The following is a 21875-nucleotide window of genomic DNA, read 5'->3' on the forward strand; positions in this document are numbered from 1 at the left end:
TTCACGCAAAAAATAATATATATATGTAATCTGCGACAAGCGAAAGTAAGATTGTCTATAGTAATCGGAAATGAAATTGAAATTGTCCGTTGGTTATTTTGGTGACGGTCTGTCATTATAATCCATATTCTGTAAAATATTTCGACTAAAAGCAAGCATGGGAATGTTAATTCTATATTATTGTGACATCTTAATTTAAATAAGTAAATGTACCTTAATATATTTAATTGATAATAAGTTATAATTTAATTGAAAATGAGTGATAATATCAAAGTTGTTGTCAAAGTCCGGCCACTTATTTCCCGTGAAATAGATGACAAGCTTGGCTACCAATGGCGCGTAAACAATAATACACTCTATCAAATAGATCAAAATGGAAAAGATTGTGGACAATATTATACTTTTGGTATGTATAACATTTGAAGTTACTTTAACAGTGAGTGCGTTGTCAGTAGAATGTCTAATATTTGTTACTTAAGCAATGCGGCAATGCCATGCACAAATATGTACTTACTTACTTTGCGTCAGAGTGAAGGTCACAAAAATTGTTGCGTTTCCAATTTCAGACAAAGTATACGATAAAGATACGAAAACTGGTGATGTATATAATGATATTGCGAAACCTATTGTCGAAGCTGCGACTGCTGGATTCAATGGCACCATTTTCGCATACGGCCAGACATCCTCAGGCAAAACCTACACCATGGCTGGCACAAAAGAGGCACCCGGTATAATACCGCTGGCTGTAATAAATTTATTTGATATTATAAAAAATATTCCAGACAGAGACTTCTTAGTCAGGTAATACTTATTAAATTAATTAGCTAGCTAATTTAAAAGCTTTATAAATATTAATTTAAGTAATAATATATTATTTTTCAGAGTATCTTATGTTGAAATATATAATGAAACATTAACAGACTTACTAGATTTGAGGAAGAATATTAAAATAATGGAGACATTACAAGGTGTTAAAGTTGACGCTACTGAAAAAGTGACCACATCACCTGAGGAAGTGCTAGAAGTTATGAGAACGGTAAATAAATTATACTAAATTTTTTTCATATAATAATATATTAATGATTGATTTAGTATAGTAAATTTTAATATATTATCCTCCATAGAAAATATATGTTTTTTTTATAGTATCAGGTTATAAATTTAATCATAACATATAGGAACAACTAGTACTAGTAGAAGATCTGTATTTTATATATTACTTTTCATTGAGTGTGGCTCTTAAAGTAACAGCTTATCTCCTTTTTGAGAAGAAGATTGCTCCATTGCATGCACACACACACACACAGACATGTGGCAGAATTTAATTGAAATTAAATGCAAGTTTCTTCACAATGTTTACCTTCACTGCTAAGCTTTAGTAAACAACTATTTAGTAAATTAAAATTCAGTTGTGCTTGTCTGGGATTGAACCTACAATTATTGGTGAAAATGCACACATTGTAACATCTGGGGCATCTATGCTCTGGGCTATTACTAATATATAATAGATTTTAATATTTATTCAACAAAAGATTTTTACATGTTTTTCATTTTATCAATTTTATGTATACACATGTGGTTTTATTACAATTATGTATTTTTAATTACAATTATCTATATACAAATCAGAATGTAAGTTTAAAACTTATATGCAATACTCGTGTGATTTTATATGTTATTTTATGCTTCTTGCGCCATTTGTTTTAAATTAACCTTGAACAATGTGCATCACATGTATTGATTCAGTCATTATTTGTTTTATAAGGAAATTGTTTTTAGGGTAAAGCTAATAGACAAACCGGTGCCACAAATATGAATGAAGAAAGCAGTAGATCCCATTCCATCTTTCAAATTGTAAGTAAATATAACTTTCATCTGTATCTATTAAAGTGTAAACATAAAAATTGCCTGATTGGACTTGCCAGTGGAACTTCTTCTAAGATTCCGAAAATGAAATTACATTTCGATTATTATTGTTTTTTTTTTTAATACATCGTAAATGTTTTTTTTTAGACCATAGAATCGCGTGAGCATATCGAAGGTGAAGAAGAAGTGGGTTCAGTGAATGTATCTCAGTTAAATCTTGTTGATCTGGCTGGGTCTGAACGATCTGGTCAAACTGGAGCTACAGGCATACGTTTTAAAGAAGGCACACACATAAACAAGTCCTTGTCTTCACTAGCCTTAGTTATTAAGCAATTATCAGAAGATCCCAATAAGTAAGTTCAACAATATTGGTACAATTTTTTTTTAAAGAAATTTGTCTTACTAACATTCTTATTTAATATTAATACTACTACTAGTACTAGGAGTTAAACTGAAATTGAATTAGTATCTTTAGGATTTCAATTACAAATTTAATATCTCAATATTTTCACAAAGACTCTTATTTTATTATTCTTTGATACTACTCACTTTAATTTCCTCCTCACCTTTAATTTACCCCCTGCAAATCAATGTATGCATACATTGAAAACAATGCCCTGATAATAACTACATATGTAATTTTAATTGAATAACTTTATTGATCGCATAGCATTTTCTGCTTTATGCTTTCCTAAAAAATGCGATTTGTAATTGATAGTAATAATGTCTTACACAAGGTTAATGGGATAATGTATTGAATATGTTCAGCTAAATTTAAGTTTAAGATCATTAATTTTAAGTTATCTTACTTATCTCTTAAAAAAGAATAATCTATGATAAATTCAATACTATTTTAGATTATTCAGATTTTGATATACTCTTGGCATATTTTAAATTGATAACATTTTTATCAATCAATAGCGATAGCAATTGCTTAATTTTTATTTTTATTTTTTCAGGCATGTAAATTACCGTGATAGTAAACTAACACGAATACTTCAAAACTCCCTTGGGGGTAATGCTAAAACAAGTATTATTTGTGCGGTGACACCTGCTGCTGTCGAGGAAACAATATCTACATTACAGTAAGTTACACAGAATATCATATTATTGTGACCTTTATTTATATGCTTAATGCTTTATGTATGTGATTAAAAAAAAATGTTGTTCTCTTAAAAATGAATGACAATATCTTTAAAAAAATACAATTTATGTAAATATTCCTTACTATTTCTAGATATTATTAGTATGCAAATTAAAATTAACAACATTTCTAAGTACTAACTCAGACCAGAGAAACAAATAGACATGATTTTTTTTATATAAAACAGCTTGAAGTTCATTGGTTAATTCCCAAAGTGCAATGTTATGTATAAACTTACTACGTGTGCTACATATAAATTTTCAGATTCGCTAACAGAGCTAAAGCAATCAAAAACAACCCGGCAGTTAACGCCGTGGCCACGAATGTGACAATGATCCAAACGTTAACAAAACAATTATCAGCACTTAAGACTCAACTCGAGAGCAAAAAGACTGTCGAGGTTAGTTTTGAGACATTAAATTAGCATTAAAATAGACTTTCGTTATTAAATTTTTAGCTATGCTTTAACCAAAATATTCCAAAATATCAGCTATTGTGATGCATATTACATACAATAATAAATAATTATTTAGAATATCTCTATCAATCATCGAAAATCAGTTTTTATCATCAATAAAACATTCAACAATTTTTTTATTTTATTAGGAAATCAAGCTACTATAAAAACATGTACAACAAAACCACCGACGTTTCTATACCATAATGCATAGATAAAAATATTATGTTATATAGTACTTGTTCCTTCCGCGGCTGCGTTCACGTGTTTAAGGGGGGGGAGCATTTGTGGTGGGTAGTCATACCAAATTTCATTAAATTTGGTTCAGTGGTTCAGCCGTGAAAGCGCAACAATTACTTTTGCATTTATAATATTAGTATAGATAATCCATGATACAATAATCAAAAATAAATGTTGAATACTAACAATTCTATGTTATGAAAAATGTTTTAGTACAACTACAAAATCACCACTATAAATATATTTTTATTTTACAAGTAATTATTATATACTTACAGCAAGATAACTACAACCTACAAAAGCAGATTGGTGGCTTACAAAGATTGATCCTGAATGGATTCGCCCAAAGAAGCAGTACAGATCTCAGCGGAGCTCGAAGGAAACTCCTTCAGCCGAGACGAGTTACAATATCAACGTTGCATCCAATACAAGAAGATCCAGTTCCGTCAATACCAAAGTTTTGTACTCCCAGCTTAAAATATAAGTAAGTGCAAGATTTTACTTACTACTTGAAGGCCTTATGTGCGTAAAACTTATTTAAATAGTAGTGATGCAAAAATGATACTCGTCCGTCATCTGTACTGAACTTTTTAATTTATACAAACTAGCTTACCCAAAAAAAATAAAAAATTAAATCAAACGAGAAACAAAAAGAAAAAAATATTATTTAATAAAAGTAGCAAAACCTGGCAAACATCCTATCATCGTATGTATTCCGAGTCATGGTGATTGATTGAACGGTATAGAAAGTTAAGTCCTATAGTGCCACCTAGTGGTGAAATGCTGCAATAAATGTAAAATCAACCAAAATATTCTTTATTGAAGTATAAAACCACTTTTGAATCGTCATGTTACAGTGTTGAATTAAATGTAAAGCCATCATTAAATACGTGTGTAGACTATTCCAATAGAAGAAAGAATAAAGATAAATATACCCTAATTTTACGTATTCCATGCAATTTGTTAATAACTTAGCAATATTGTGCACCAGTAACAGTTCTTGATTTTTTATTATACTATACGCGATGTCATTGGTCGAGAGATTGATTAATCTATGATGTTCACTATGGATTTGCGAAAACATGCCGTTTTGAACGTCAACGAAACTTACCGGAATTTCGGATGTAAAGTTAAAGTGAAAATAAGTGGTTAACTGCAATAGTGTTGTATTATAAATAAAGATATATTGATCATAAACTCTTAATAGTGCATAATGTAGCTGAGCTATTAGCAAATTGCATGAAATACGTAAATTTAAGATTTGTTTATCTTTTTTCTGACTCCCATTGGAATAGGGTATAAGTGTATTTATGTGTAACATAAAGTATAATTATAAATAAAAACCGTATGAATAGTATGAATTGTAAAAGTAAATAATTAATTATTTACTTTTACTATTCATAATTTGATATTATTCAAACGTAGTCGTCGTACGTCGGGTATTATAGAGAATGGTTTAATAGTTGTTCTCTTTCGTCGTTTTCAATTATTCACTTTATTTCATTTGCATAATATTTTCATTATCAAGATTAAAATACTCTTCCGTCCGTATAAAAATTATGTACCTTCTTAAATCCTCTATACAAACTTTTTATTAATGTGACATTCGGTTTAAAATAAATATTTTCTTCTGTCATAAAAAATAGATTTGTCAAGATTTACTATATTTTAGTAATTATGCACAATAAAAAGCAATCGTTCTGAAAAAATAGGTATGCGTTTCATATACTATACTATAAATAAGTTTACGATATATTTATCGTAATAAAGTCTAAAAATCTAAGTATACAAAAATATTTTTCTATACTGCTTTAGTTTCCGTAGCGATATTTAATCAAAATTGTAACTCTTCTTTCTCTAAATTTAATAGCTCGAGGTGAGATTTTTATTTGCTGGTATGTTTTTGTCCGAATTGATGTCGGTGTTGTGGGAAATTTTCATAAATGACATTGTATTTGGACCGTAATAGAGGGAATAAATAATTTAAAGATTTAAAACAGTACGGGTCCATTTGTATGTGTTTTCTTCAGACTTTTAACAAATAGAATACGCGAAATATGCTCCTCAATGCCCTCGGGATAATTAACAAATAACGGATGACGCGTTATGTCACGCTCACATACGTGACGAAAAAATAAATTCCGGCGCAAGAGGGCGCGGGCACTAGTAAGTGCGGAAAATAAAATATAAAAAATAATACGTACATACATCAGGACGCTAGATTTCAGAAAAATAAATCAAAATTAATTTTGATAAAAAAAAAGTAACAATATTTTTTAAAACGATTTTTTTTAGAAATTTTCTGTTATGCTATTTTTTATTGGTAATTACAAATTGTTCAAAATATTGCAAAATAGTACAAGCAAAATATATATATTTTTTAATATTTTCAGTCCTATGTCAATAGCAAGCGCATCAGACTTTGTACCTATTCAAAACATATCGAGTCTACCGAGTGTGTCAGAAGAGCTGCGTCTCATCACACCTCCACCAACTGAAAGGAAGGTCAATTTTAATAACGAAATAATTGAAATAGGTAATTGACGTATTAAATAATATTAACAGCTTAGTATTTTGTACGTAGATTGTTGATTAAAATTAAGTCATTTACATCTAGATAGCGATGACGACAACTCAACAGACATACAGACTTGTTCGCCATATCACAAATGTTACCGTAAGTAAACTAGCAATTATTTTTAAAATATAGATTGTTATATGTTAAACTATCACCCCATACAACTGAAATTGTTAACTTTTGCGTAACCGACGAGAATTCATAACCTTAGATTCTGTAATTAGTTTTATATATCTTATATAAACTTTGAAAAAAGATTGTATACGTGACTTCCTGACATATTGCAAGCATAGACATTTTTAACTATTTAAATAAATAATATTTACAATAAATATGTACTATTATACTTTGTAATGCATCATTCGTATTCATAAAATGTGTTATAAATACTTATGTAAGGCTTGTAGTTGGAACATTTTCATACTTTAATTTTTTTTAAAGATTAGATTAACTTTTTAATATAATAATAATATTAGAAATATTTGTATATATCTTTTATAATTCTTACATAAATATAATGTCTCAGTTATATTGATTAATAAATATTTTTATTTTTTATTTAAAGCAAGCAAGAAGTAGAGGTTTTTTAGGGAGTACCTCTGCCCAAAGACATTATTATTGTAAAATATTTTAGTGTCCTACTTCATAATATTATCATATTATATATTATCATAAAATATTTCAGAGTCATCAAAAACTCCACCTTGTGTTCTCAGAAAGAATGCTAAGTTAGCAGAGAAGAATTTTAAAGACATTGTTGAACTGACAGAGAGAGAAAAGATATACACACCTAATATCGTAAGTCTCTTTTATTAGATGTTGTGACATATTATGTAAATGACATATGACAGAACAATTTATAGTCCATACCAATGAAAGGAAGAATGAATATAAATAAACATGTGTACATATCTCTTCTACATTTTGTACAGTCACAAGCAATAAAACTCATCAACCTAGCCTATTCCAATCGAAGTAGGAATAAAGATAAACAAACCTTAGATTTACGTACTTCATGAGATTTTTTAATAACTCAGCTATATTGTATACTACTAAGAGTGTATGGTTAAGATATTATTATTTATAATACAACACTATTACACTTAACTACTTATTTACACTTTAAATTTACTTCCAAAATTCCGATAACAGTTTCGTCGACGTTTAAAACGCAATTTTTTCGCAAATCCATTGTGAATATCATAGGTTCTCGACCAATGACATCGCGTCAATTTGCTGTCAAATGTTGTTTCTTCTCTTATGGTTGGAATAGAGTAAATGTATTTATATATATGTTGATAAGTTTTGTAATTCATCTAAAATTAATACATAACAAAAAAGAGTTGACGAGCTTTGTCTAAATAATATGTATTGTATGTAATAACTAGTGTTATCAACTACTGTATCGGTACTTTAGTTCAATTTTAAATGGATACATTTAATTGATTATTAAATGGAGATTAAAAACGACATTAATGGTCTTAATATTTATAGTGATTGTTCTAATTTTTTTTATATTTTGCAATGTTATGTACTCAATCGATAGCTGCAAAACAACATCAACAACAAAATGTATCTCTTGACGCCGCTTTAACAAAAGGTTATTTATTCCGCTTGTGAGAAGTTAAAGAGCGTTTGTGTGCTAAAGGATATTACAACACTAATGACTTTTTAGTTGACTGCACACCTTGGGAATGAAATGATCGCCTCCAGGCTGTTTCAAATAACTAAAATATAATAATTATTGTACATGCAAAATGAAAAAAAAAAAAAAAATATCCCGCTGAGTTTCTTTCGCCGGTTCTTCTCAGGTCCGAGGTGCTAAATTCCGAACCGGTGGTAGATTTTTGACAATCAATAAGCAAGTGTAAACACTTCTATATTGAATAAAGATTTTTGATTTTGTTTTTTTTTTTGCATATCATGCTCTGAAATTATATACCTCGATATGTGTGGGTTGGTTAGTTGAAATTGACGATTTAGGAATATGTGGTAACAGTTTCTAAATTACAAAAGCAATGGTCTTTAAATAACAATTCTTGTATTATTTAGTTTATTTAACCTGTTTTGAATAGAAACTAAGTTTTTAAATCAGCTGTGCCTATAACCCCTTGTCTTGTGGCACTTCTAAAACTGTTCAGTATTCCTTGTTAAATAAAATTTTATTTAAAAAAAATTACAATTTGTAATATAATTTTAAGGTTGAACTAATGGAAAAGTTGGAAAGCAAATCAACAAGGATAGCAAAGTTGGAAGACGAAATTCATAAACTTGGTAGATTGAGTAATGACAAGGATTTAGAAATGGAAAAGCTTAAGTGTAACATTAATAAAATGGAAGATGAAATAAAAAACGTGACTTCTGCGAAGGTAAACAACATTTAACACAGTTCATTCAGTTTATGTATGTTAAAACAATAGGGAATTGCTACTAGTAATACTCTCCTCCTATGCAATATTAGTTTTATGAAAACGCTTAAAAACTGCTACAGCGATGGGCAATTCACGACACAGATTAGTCACTATTGACAGAATAAAATATTATAATATGCAATATAGTATACAAATAGCAAAATTAATATAACATATAATAAAATAATTTATCAAATTGGTCATAGTTTCTCTCCCTCATGGATGTTCAGAGCTTAAAAAACATCAATTCAATTTAATACATCATTAAAAATGTGGGTACTAATAAAACTTTTGAATTGTAAATATAGTTAATTGGGTTTATAGCCTTTAGATTTATGCCTAAACATTATTGTAATGTCTTAATATGCCACTTAAATAATTAAAAACATGGTAAATGGGTATAACTTATAATTTCAGGCAGATCTTGAAGCAGTCTGTAAGAACTATAACACGAAACTGACAGATTGGGAAGTCAGTTACGAGACCTTGAAGAAAAAGGCTAAAACTAGAGAAGATGAACTACTTTCTCTTTTGCAAGAACATGAAGCTAAGAAAAAATATGAGAAAATTGGTACAAATATAGATTTTTATTTAAGTTTACTAAACTAAACTTAATTTACTTTGTAAAGATACTTAAATTACAAACATCATATTAATCTTAGAGTTTCAGTGAGATTCATTTGAATAATTTATTATTATCCAATTACTAACAAAAGCATTCATTACGAAATTTATTTTAGCATAAATGTGTTGGAATTGATAATATTATTACTTGATTAAAATAAATTTATTTACAATCCTAAACAGGTAAATTAGCATCGAAATCTATAGAAAGAGAATTAACAAATTTCATGGAACTGTCCAGAGATATATCTTTAGTCAATAGTGATATTGAAAACAGTATTATAAATATAGAAGAAGGAACGACATTTCAAGTTCACCATACAAAAAATAATGATATTGAACTATCTGTCCAAGATCAAACAATTTTAGACTTAAAATTAGATTTACAGTCACAAAAATCAAAAATAGACAGCTTAGAAACTATAAACAAAGAATTACAGGAGATCATTTCTAGTTACAAAGAAAAACTTAAGGACTTAGAAAATGAAAATTCTTTACATATATCAACCATTGATAAATTAAATAATAACATTGAAAGTCAAAAAACAGTATTAGAAACAATCAATGCGGACATTGATTCCTACAATAGTGTAATTCAAGAGTTGCAAATTAAATTAGCTAAAAAGGAAAATGTCACTGAAAACGTTGACTCTGAGTTAGAAGCAATGATAACAAAGGAGGAAATGTTCATAGCAAATAACGAAAACATTAAAAACATTATACATTCACTAAAAGCTGCCCTCTATGCTCGAAACAAAGATATAAAAGAATTAAAATCATCTCTTGATAAAGGCAAAACACAAGAAATGTATACTATGGAAGAAGAATCTGAAAACAAGAAAAAAGAAATTTCTATACTCACTCAAGAAGTTGAACGCCTGAAAACTCAGTCGAATGAAAATGTCGGTATTTTTGATAAATTACTCGAAGAAAAAAATAACTTTTTACATATGGAACAGCAGCTTCAAATAAAAAATATTAAAATCCAAAAAGAAAAGGAATTGCTTGATGAAACAATTGCACAACATATAATTGAAATAAAGGAGTTAAAAAATTGTAAAGAAAAATTGAATATTCATTTAGAAGAAAAAGACCGAGAAATATTATCTATTAAAGAAAGTAAAGACAAGGAAATAAGAACTATGTCATTAAAAATTATAGACTTAGAAGAGAATATCAAAGTAAAAGACGAAATTATTACTTCACTACAAAAACACGAAATTGAAAATCAAGAAAATCTAAATAAAGTCCAATTAAATATAAACAAATTCAACAGAATAATGGTTTTATTCACAGGAAATATATTAGCAGTCCCAGAAGAAATAAACGACTTAGTTTCAGCGCTCAATACGCTAAGTGATAATTTATCGTCTTTGGAGAACCTCGCCAAAGACACTATCACACAAAAAAAAATAGTAGTTACTTTATTAGAGCAAAGAGAAACAGAATTAGGACATCTTCAATCACATATTAATGATCTCAGCAATGCTGTAGATTGTTTTTATAAGGAATATGAAACCTTAACGGGTATTAATCACAAAAACGGAACATACAGTAAAGATTCAAACGAACCGCAAAATATAAATACAAATTCCATCGAAAGTTTAAAAAGTAACATAATGAATCTCATTGCTGTTATAAAATTGACGCAAATTAGCATTAATCAAACTTTACGTGATAAAGAAACAGAACTACATGAATTAAATTCAAAGTATGAAAGTAAAGAAATAGAACTAGAAAATGAATGCGATAAAGTTACAAAATATATGCAGGAAATCGAAGATTTAACAAATGAACGGGATAACTTATTACAAAATATTCTACGGAAAACCACAGTATTGACATCTGAATATAATGTCGAAAATACTTTATCCTGTCAGTTTAGCAGTAATCCTCAACATGTGTATGAACGAATTATTTTAACTTTGGATAAAATAGGCAACCATATATCGATGTTAAATTCTGAACGTGAAGCAAAATACGACAACATCGAAAGCACATTATTGGAAGCTAAAACTGAAATAATGAAATTGACAGAAGAAAATATTAAATTAATTCAAGATATTTCAAACTTAGAAAGCAGCAATAAAACTTTAACAAGTGATATCAAAAAGATTCAGGATGATAGTAAGAGCTTAACAATAGATTTACAAATAAGTCATAATCTGTTAAACCAGATGCAACAAGACTTGACAACAAAGAGCAGTGAAATTGAACTTGTGGAAGGGAAAGCTATAGAATGGAAGGAAAAGTTTACAAATCTCGAAGTTATAAAGAAACAACAAATAGAATTGTTAGAAAATGAAAATATAGAACTCAAGTCCAAATTTTCGGGATTACAATTACAAGATAGGCAAGAGTATACTACGGGATCTTTAAAATCAAATCAACATTCCACAAAGAAGTCCAATGTTTATACAGACATTAACTCACCGCCCAGTCTACTAAAAATTTGCTGTGAAAGTATAATTGATACGTTTTCGCCTAATGAAGATGACGAAAAAATTAGTTCTGCAAGCTCTTCTATAGACGAAATTAAAAATAGACCTTGCGTTATGAAAATATCCCAATGTGAAAAAGACTTGGACATCTTGAAAGACAGCAATATAAAATTAATGGTAAAACTAAAGCAATTAGAAAATGATAACGAATATCTTAATAAGGAACGAGAAGAAGTACAAAAAGAGGTACAGTTACTTGTAGAAAATATATACGAATTACAGAAAAAAATAGTCAATCATCGAACTAATTTGTCCACTTTGACTGCAACTACGTATGCTGAAAATAGGTCTTTAAGCTCTCAAGTAAAATTCTTGCAACATCATCATAATAGATTCCATATCGTATGCCAAAGAGATATACCAGATTTTAAAAACCAATTGCAGGATCTGCTAATTTTGTTAAAATCGGAACATTTAGGCAAACTAAATGAGAGTTTAAAACGCTATTCACTTCCAAATGCATTAGAGACAGTTGCGTTACATTCGCCACTCATAAACGAGTCGATGATTGATGGTGATCTTTTAATGTTAGATACCAACGTTACTTTAACCACTTGTGATAATACTCTCATTTCTCATGATCAAACATGTTTTGATGTTACTCAGGTTTGTACGTATAATGAGGTAGCATGTCAAACTAATACTACTGAAATTTCTAACAGTAATTTGTCATATCCTCAGATGAATGTACAATCGCTTGATGAGACCAAAATATTAAAGACTTTAGAATCTCTCAAGAAAGAAAATCAAAAGTTACGGGATGTTGTTGATGAATATTTGCAAAATAAAAAATCCAAATGTCTATCAGATGCCCAAAGTAGTCCCATTAAAATATTTCTTAACTGTAATGATCCTATTGAAAATAGTCAAGATCTAGAGTCATGTAATAACTGTACGCATATTTTAGAAAAAATGAAAATTCAAAAAGAATCGTACGAAAGTGAAATTGAGTTAATGACAATTAAAATGACGGATCTTGAATCACAAAAAGTTGATATTGAGACGAAGTACCAAAATCTATCTTTAGAAATTCCTTCATCCGAACTATTAATACGCAAATTAGGTACCTTAGAAAAAGATAATTGGCAAAAACAAAATGAAATTGATAAACTAAATTCCGCATTAGATAAAAAATGTGCAGAACTTAAAACCTTGCAAGAAGAAAATGATCTTTTATCGAATCAAATAATTGAAAGTATTTCTGAGGTAGATGACCTTAAAAAGGAACATGATTTATTAAAAGAAATAAATATTAATCTAAATGATAAGTTTTCTCAGCTAGAGAGAGAAATCGAGCGGTTAAAGTATGAGAACTCTACTGAAAGGACGTGTATGGAATGTACAGTTAAAAATGAAATTATAAGCAGTTTAAAGAGCAATGTTACAAATTCCCACCAAAAATTAGACAGAAGCTATAGCGATTCTGATAGTTCATCAAGGTATAACAAAATCTGTACGTTACAAAATGAGTTACATGCCGGCAAAGAAGATTGCATAGAATTAAAAGAACAAGTCACTACAATTAAAAACCACCTAGAGCGTAGTAATCTATCTATGGGTCATGCTATAGATTTAGATGACAGCATTGGCGATTCACATATATGTTCGTTTAATGAAGATTTCGACAACATTAAGTCGAATATTAACAAGTATAATATGCCTGACATCCCAGAAGAACGTCCTTTAGATAACCATACAATAGATAAACTTGATTGTTTTAATTTCTATCTTGAAAAAACAGCTGCTGATAAAAATACTCTAAACTGTGATGGTAAAATAATAGATGTCATGAAAATGCTGTATGAAAATATAGAAAATAAACATGCAAATGAAATTGAAAATTTAAATAATAAATTAAAAGACTTTGAAGAGTCTAAAACCGAAATTCAAATGCAGTTAAATAAAATGAGCTTAGACCAAACAAGAATTACTAAAGAATTAAAAGAAAAAGACACTTACTTCGAAACATTAGCTAATATAGTTTCTCAAATACGAAATAATATCGAAAGTATAAAAAGTGTAGAATTTGACGATATAGTCAATTATTTTAGTGATAATGTTTTGATGAAAGTTGATAAAGAATTTGGTTTTACTAGTACTGAAATATTTAAATTTATAATACAACAGATAAATGTAAAACAAAGATCTGAAATAATAAAATTAGCCACGGATAATGACCAATTAAATAATACTCTTAAACAAAAATCTGGAGAACTTGAATGTCTTCAAGAAAATTTATCTGCAATGAAATTAAATCTAACTGAAAAAGAAACTAATCTCGATTTGCTGCAAAGGCAAAGAGAAAAAATACATGAAATAAGTGCAGCTGTTACTCTGGACATTGTTACAAGAGAGAAGATATTAAAAGACCAAGTTATTAAAAATTACGAAAAACTTGTAGAAAGTAAAATAATAAACCAAAATGTAGATATGGCATTGCCTGCGATGGAAATAATTAACTTAATATTCGAAGATATTTTTAAAAACCATGAGAAATTAGAAATTGAAAAACACGCCCTTGTTTTAAAGATGAACGAATTAAAGGAAATTATAGATGTAAAAGAAAAAGAATTACAAAAACTAAAGGCTGAGTTTGAAGACCTTAACAAAATGTATAACAAAAAAGAAGACGAACACAGCATTAGTGTAACAACTGTAAACAAATTAACCGAAGATATTTGTACATTAAAAGCAGACATTTCAAATAAAGATGCCTTGATTACGTCCTTAAAAAGTAAATTCGAAGCAGTTAATAATAATATGCAATATGAAGTACAAGTAAGCGAACTTCTCCAATCAACTGCAAATTTACAACAAGAAATAGATAATTTGAAATCTATTAACGATATAATACTAAAAGAAAAGAAAACGTGTGCAGAAGAATTGGAAAATGCGATTGCAATAATTAAACAGAACAAAATCGATTTTGAGAATTTGACATCTGAAATTCTGTTACTTAAGGATAAAATTAAGAAGAATTCGATAGTCACTGAAAATATGAAATTAGAATCAGAGAGATTGTTGAAGGAAAATACAATAATACAAAATCATTTGGAAGAAAAATGTAAAGAATATTCTCGCATGGAAGACAACATAAAAAAACACCAGAAAACTGCAGAGATACAAAGCGGAATTATAATAAGGTAAGAGTTTCATTTAATGTGTGATTTCATTGAGGTGTTATTATTAATTATTCGTTTAGAAAACTTAGTAATATTTGGGTAGATTTAAAGTAACATTTTATCAACAATATGTTGTGTATAAATTTGTCTTCAAGTTTAGGTGTTAAATACTTACAATAAATAATTCAATTTCGTTCTTTTTTCGAAAATCAAATTGCCTTACAGATTAAAAAAACAAAAACAAGAAGATGAAACACTGTGTCTTGAAAAAAATAATCAAATTGACAAATTGACCCAAAATTGCAAGATACTAGAGACGCGAGGCCAAGAGTTGACCAATGAATTACAATCGTCTAAAGAAAAAATTGAGGAGTTATTAATCTCCAAACAACTATTGGAGGTAATTTTTATCTATCTCATTGTTTTTCCAGTGCATTATAATATCATAATGTATTTCGTATTTAATTATTTTAATTGTCAATGCTGAAAGTGAGACGAATCAAAGAAATATATATTTTTTTCAATTATGAGCAATATCTGTTTAATGGTGCATGTTGCCTAAGTTCGTTCTGCATTTTTTTTTTTTTTAAATAGATTACAAATTATTTATTGATGGTCTGAAATATTATATGAACAAGTTAGAAATATTAATATTTAATGAAAATTATAAATTAGATTACACATGATACATTTTGTTTGTTCTTTAGACGCGCATATCTGAATTAGAAGCGAATGTCAATACAAGGCCACGCTTATCTATCGATACCATGGCAGATACTACGAGAAGAAGGCGTCAGAGTATCCATGACTCTAAACGATTATTTTCAGACGATGAAGGTTTGTAGAAATGAATGCACATACAACTGATATCTAATAAAGTAAAATAAATAATTAAGAGAGGATCATTTAAAAATTATTAAGATTAAACATTAAATAACAAATAGATAGACAACTTCTTTTCACATTAATAATATCAGTCTGAATTTATTTATGTTATGTAATACAACTTTCAGAGCATCTGAAAATGGAGGATGTATTCAAATCTTGTGGGAAAATTGATGACTTATGTATGGATGTTGATGAAAATACTTCTAACAGAAGCACTCCCATTAGGTTGAGCAGAGGGTAAGATACAAAGTAACCAAACATGAAGCGATATACACATTGCATATTGCTTTTATTTAATTTCCAAAATTTGGTCTCAAGGATTTTATATGTAATAAAACCTTTTAAAATAGTTTACGATTAATTGTTTAAAATGAGGTACATTGTAATAAGCATTATGAGTATTAAGTATTTAATTTGAAATTTCATTTATTTTACGGCAATTACAAAATTAACACTATATTTTTCTTCATTTCAGACGCGATAGTCTCCCATTGAATCACGATCAGGTAAATATATTTTAATTAATTATTATTATCTCATTCATCGTCATCCGTAGTATGTAATGTTCTAATACAATGTTGTGCATGTGCACGCGCAGGGCGAGCGGGACGACGAGCGGCCCGGCCGCGTGCAGGCCGCGCGCCGCCGCCGCCAGAGCGCGCACGACCTGCGCCGCGCCGCGCACGGTAAGCCCTGCGAGCACTTTAACCTTACTCTGACGTCATTGTCTTAAATACACACCAGCTTGGTATATATTCAAAAAATAGTTGCGAAAGAATATTTACCTACATTTGTAACAATGAAATTTAAAAAAATAACCCTTATATCATTAGATGTCATAAATCATTCATTAAAGAGGCAAATATATATATTTTTTTCAATATTTCTAATTACGTGCCACGTCATTGTCTATTTGCAGATTTGACTGCATGTCCTTTTGCTTATCGATATTATATATCGAGTATTATCCTTATCAAAACTTCAAAAATGTGAATTATAATGTATTTTGTTTTGGGTAGAAATATTTTTTCTCATTATTCTTATTATATTTTAGACAACTCCCGTGAATCTTCGCAAAACAACAGTATGGAAAGGTAAATATTTTGAACAATAAAAATGTAACTGCTAAAGCGATACCATATACTTACTTTACCTAGTTTTACTTTTGCATTTTTTTATATTTTCCAGTGAAGTTACTCAACTAAGGAAACAACTATCAAGCTGTCAGCAAGAGCTAGAAGAGCTAAAGGATAAATACAAAGAGTTAGACGAAGAGTGCGAGACATGTGCTGAATATTTGAAAGAACGTGACGAACAGTGTCTACGGTTAAAGAAGGAAAAACTTGCTCTAGAGGTATTTCTCCAGTTATTTAATACTAGTTTTCGGCCAGGCTTTGGGGGTAGTAGGTTTTAGTTATAAAGAATTAACCTATGTCCTTGGGGGCAAGCCTGCTTCATACCATATTTCATCAAATTCGGTTCAATGGTTTAGCCGTAAGAGAGTAACACACACATAGTTTTTGCTTCTCCCCTTTGTTCGAAAAAATCCAAATTATTTGTTTATGAAGTAATTATTTATTGAAGTAAAAGACCATAAAATTCATGCTAGTATCGTCAATAGTTAGAATTTAAAGAGAGTTAAACTGCGAAGCGCTGCTAATTAGAGTTGCTCTAACATTTATTAGATTATACATATTATATAAATTTATAGAATAGTTACATTGAAAATACTAATATATTTGTTTAAACATACTAATACTATTGGGGTGTTTTTTTAGTGTTTTGTTTTTCTTTTGTTTCAGAAAACGGTTGCTGATTTAAAAGAAAAATTAACGAATAGCAATCCAAGCGATATTACTACAAATGTAAAAAAAAATCTAGTTAATGCCTCAGTTAAAACTGATGAAGGTAATTATGTGATCAAACTATATTTATTTGTTCACTTGTATATATTTGAAATATTATTTTGTTAATAATATACAATATTCTGTAATACGTTAATTGTTTATGATTGTGAATTGTTTATGAAAGTATAAACTATTAATACCTTAAATTACGTTCCACTAACAAAACTAATAAAAGCGAAATTCACAGATTGGGTAAATCTTCATTCCGTGGTTGTGGACAGAATGTCATATGACATGGAAGTAGAAAAGAACAAGAAATTAATGAAAACCGTCGAAGAGCTCCGCTTCAACAAGCAAGACCTGAAAAAGACTATTGCCAAGATGCAAAAAGCTTTAGAGAAAAATAATGTAAAAGACAGGTATAACAATACAAAATGAAATGACATAATTATTATTAGATTCTAAATTCAAAATTAATATTGTTGTCATGCGTCACTTTAATTATAAATATTGGAAGCATAAATTGCGTATAAGATATTTACTGCAGAACCAACCGTATAGTAAAGTTTTATTCAATTGCTAAATGCTTTACCATGGATTAGTGGTCCTAAACTTGACATATATTGCAAAAAAATAAGGGAAGAATAATTGTTCAATTTGTTAATACAATTTCAGTAAAGAATTGGAAACTATGAAAGATGAGCTGTCAGCTTGTAAACAAGAATTAGAAGAGTTGAAGGTGAAATACAAGGAGCTCGACGAAGAGTGTGAGACCTGCGCTGAATATCTGCGAGAGAGGGACGAACAGTGCCGGAAGTTGAAGGAAGCTAAAGCTGCTTTAGAGGTACACTAACTACCCATTGATTGTAACTTTATTTTGAGTTAGAGCCGAACATTTGTAAGAGTAATAAAAAAAATTCAAAAGGAGTGAAAGCCCTATGTATATACAATAATACAGGCTGTTACTTGACTTCAGATGACAGAATAAAAATAAACAAACGCCATAATGGATTTTCTACCCTTATGATTTTATAAATCTCATCCTGTACTACTTAATGACAAAAGTTTAAGGCAAATGTTAAAGAAATAATTATATAATAAAACTAATCGAATTTTGTTATGCAGGTCATGAAACAGTCATAAAATGTTATTTACTGATATTTATGTTACAGTTAAAATTACAAGAGTATCACGATCTTAGCAACATAACGCATTCCGTTCGTAAGAAGCGCCAGAATCTCCACGACAAAAACCGCACCTCCAGCATTTCGCTCATTGACGCCGCCACACTCACCGACGACGGTAATTAGACACGTTAATTGCTTAATTACGACAAATTAAATATTACATTCAATTTCATCTTCTTAGTTCTTGATATAATTTTAAGACAGTCAACGGTCAAGAGTAAAATTTGGCACAATAATTGTATAGTTCATAAAAAACTAAATGGAACGAGACATTTACATTTTTTACCACAACACAATTTAATTTTTCGCTTTATCGATAAATTAATTTGCACACATGATGATTATTTACTCAATTACCAAGTAAAGAAATAGTGTAAAACTAAATTTTGTAAGACAGAGATGCAACTATAAAAGACATCCGGAAAGATTTCACTTAATGACCTGTATAAGATGCAAACCTGTTAATCAAATTAAGTACATTATAAAATCTAATTATGGTTGTTTTTTTACACCTATATTATACCACCCGCCTGAAAGCTTGTCCAAGACTGTCTACGCCACATTGCTAATGAGCATTTAAAGTTTTTTAAAACTGTTATTGATGGACTAAGGTAAAAGTGCTTGTGGCTCACGACCTGAATGTGATCATTTGATATATTCCTAAATAAATCGATTGTACCCAAAATAATATATTGAAAACTAAAGCATACTAATAATCTTTTTTCAGACTTACTCCAACAACAAGTTGAAAAAAATACCTCCTCACTTCGACTATCGGATGATACACACGCAGAGATGAGACGCCTCAAATTGGTAAATAATTTTTTATATGAAAAATTATTTAGTACAACTTTCACCCTGTAAATATTATAAAATTATTCCTAATTACGATTATAAAATATTTTATACAAATATTTTTATCAATCCAAGAATTCAAGTTTATATCTAGTTTTAATTAGTTATTGAGATTATCTATTATTTTTATATACAGGCCTTGGAAAAGTTATCACAGCAGAAAGTTGCATTAGAACATCAGCTACTGGTAGCTTCGGCTAACCCACTGTATGTAGCTACAGGAAGTGCGATTATCCAGGTGAACTTTCTCATATTGACTCATATTATAAATATATAGTAGATGGCCAAATGGACCTAACTGGGTCCCAATTCTACCAACAAATTGAGAGTTTATCGCAATCGAATCGAAAAGAATTAAAGTAATTGTAGCCGTTCAGCCGAGTACCTATTCTACAAAAGCAATGATCAAGTTGCGGTTTGGTCAATCAAGATCGTAAACCCGATATAAATAAGTAGAATTGGTCTTCAGTTACGATTAAGCTGAATTTCTGGGGAATTAAACCTGTGATATATATACTCAGTGATTTTTTATTATCTTACCTTCACTCAGATTCACTTAGTGTGTGTGTAGGATAAAAATAATATTACAAATTACATTATTTTATGACCGTCGTTTTAAAACAAACTAAAGTTTTGCGTGTAATTTAAAGTGGGGGGGGGCACGGGAATTAATACTGGTTTTTGTTTCGTGTTGCTGTCAAAGGATACTGAACAGAAATAAGTTAAACAGAAGCTAAGTTCTGTTTAAGCTGATTTTAAAATAATGTACTAAATTAATAATCGTGACTAAACTATTACAGAACCAACAACTAACCGATGTTATGAAAGAAAATCAAAAACTAAAGAAGATAAACGCGAAATTAGTTACCATTTGTAAGAAACGCGGCAAAGCACAGATTGACGCTAACAGAGAAAACGAGGATCCATTGAACAATTGAAACGAACTCTTAATAATATTATTTAATACTCAATTTTATTTCATTGTTAAATTTTGTAATAACAAGAAGCTGGATTTTTTGTTTTAATTTTTAAAAAGATCTAAAATGATCATATCTTTTAATAATACCATTGGAGTTTTCATTTAGCCTTGCATAATAATAAGTTGATTCTAAACGAAAAATTAAATCTTCAATAAAAGACTGAAATGCTATGATGACATTCCATAAGCATTTACTACTAATATAATAAGGTTGATATTGATCTAACAATATAATAATTAATTAACATAAATACAATTGTAGCAAAACATGACATAACTTAAACAAAGTGCATATAATACTTTATGCTACTTGTAAATGATAAATAGTTAATTACAGTAATATGTTATAGAGTACTCTTTTTTACCGATCTATTCATAAAATGAGCAAGGACATTATGAATCAACATTTATTGTTTGTTTGAAAATACTAATCAATAACTTTTAAATATGACAATGTTAAAAAAGTTTTTGGCCATTTGACTCTGGTGCCATTTTGAAACACTGAATATACTTGTATAATATTGAAACGTACTTATTGATACGGGTGCCTGAATAGTAACTAAACATAAGTTTTCAGAATTGTATATTTTCATTAGATTGTAAATTTATAGCTTACAAAGCCTAACGTCCAAAATTAGTTAGTATTACTAACAAAGTACCTATAGAAAATCGCTTACGAAATTAATTCAATTTTTTTTTTTTTCATTTATAAAATTAATTTTATACTTCAGAAATAATTAATAAATTAATTATTATATATATATATATATAATTAACTATTTTGCTGTAACAACACAACATGCACAAAGCTATGCCAAAATAAGATAAAACACATGTATATTATTTGCCTTAACAATGTTTATTAATAAGAATATAATTAATTTGTTTTTAAAAGAATGGTGCCTGCGTTGATTGATTTAAATGAATGATTGACTATTGAATGAAACCTTGTTTTATTTGTTTTTTTCCTTTCCTATGAAGATTTTATCACGATGGTGATGGAAATGCCTTTCATTTGGATATACATTCAAACTAATTTCAGATCTCAATTGAAATTCGGAATTTACATTGCTGTTAGGATTTCTTTGCTTTACGATAATGTTCCGAGCGCTCTATCTGCCCTTTGTTTTATAATCTGATATCCTAGCGTTATCAATTTTATGGATTTAAAATCGG

The 21875-nt window shown here is 29.0% G+C and overlaps 1 protein-coding gene across 2 annotated transcripts; it reads left to right on the top strand.

Moving 5' to 3' along the window:
* The first annotated feature begins 74 nt into the window (after window positions 1-74).
* Window positions 75-21645, top strand: LOC113397132 (centromere-associated protein E-like). 2 transcript variants are annotated; one of them, XM_026635298.2, is made up of 29 exons: window positions 76-406; window positions 567-801; window positions 883-1036; window positions 1780-1854; window positions 2014-2219; window positions 2826-2951; window positions 3275-3410; window positions 3986-4191; window positions 6101-6243; window positions 6325-6384; window positions 6971-7083; window positions 8487-8654; window positions 9114-9267; window positions 9504-12007; window positions 12503-14964; window positions 15169-15343; window positions 15651-15780; window positions 15957-16068; window positions 16307-16337; window positions 16430-16517; window positions 16886-16925; window positions 17020-17185; window positions 17634-17739; window positions 17926-18097; window positions 18354-18522; window positions 18851-18980; window positions 19593-19678; window positions 19857-19958; window positions 20521-21645. In XM_026635298.2, exons 1-29 carry the CDS (start codon window positions 256-258, stop codon window positions 20656-20658), a joined length of 8538 nt encoding a protein of 2845 aa, XP_026491083.2. In that variant the 5' UTR covers window positions 76-255; the 3' UTR covers window positions 20659-21645. The 2 variants fall into 2 exon arrangements, with proteins under 2 accessions (XP_026491082.2, XP_026491083.2); XM_026635297.2 differs by having other exon boundaries at window positions 75-406; window positions 9504-14964.
* The last annotated feature ends 230 nt before the right edge of the window (window positions 21646-21875 follow it).

Source organism: Vanessa tameamea, chromosome 3 (assembly GCF_037043105.1).
Source record: "Vanessa tameamea isolate UH-Manoa-2023 chromosome 3, ilVanTame1 primary haplotype, whole genome shotgun sequence".
Classification (NCBI taxonomy): domain Eukaryota; kingdom Metazoa; phylum Arthropoda; class Insecta; order Lepidoptera; family Nymphalidae; genus Vanessa; species Vanessa tameamea.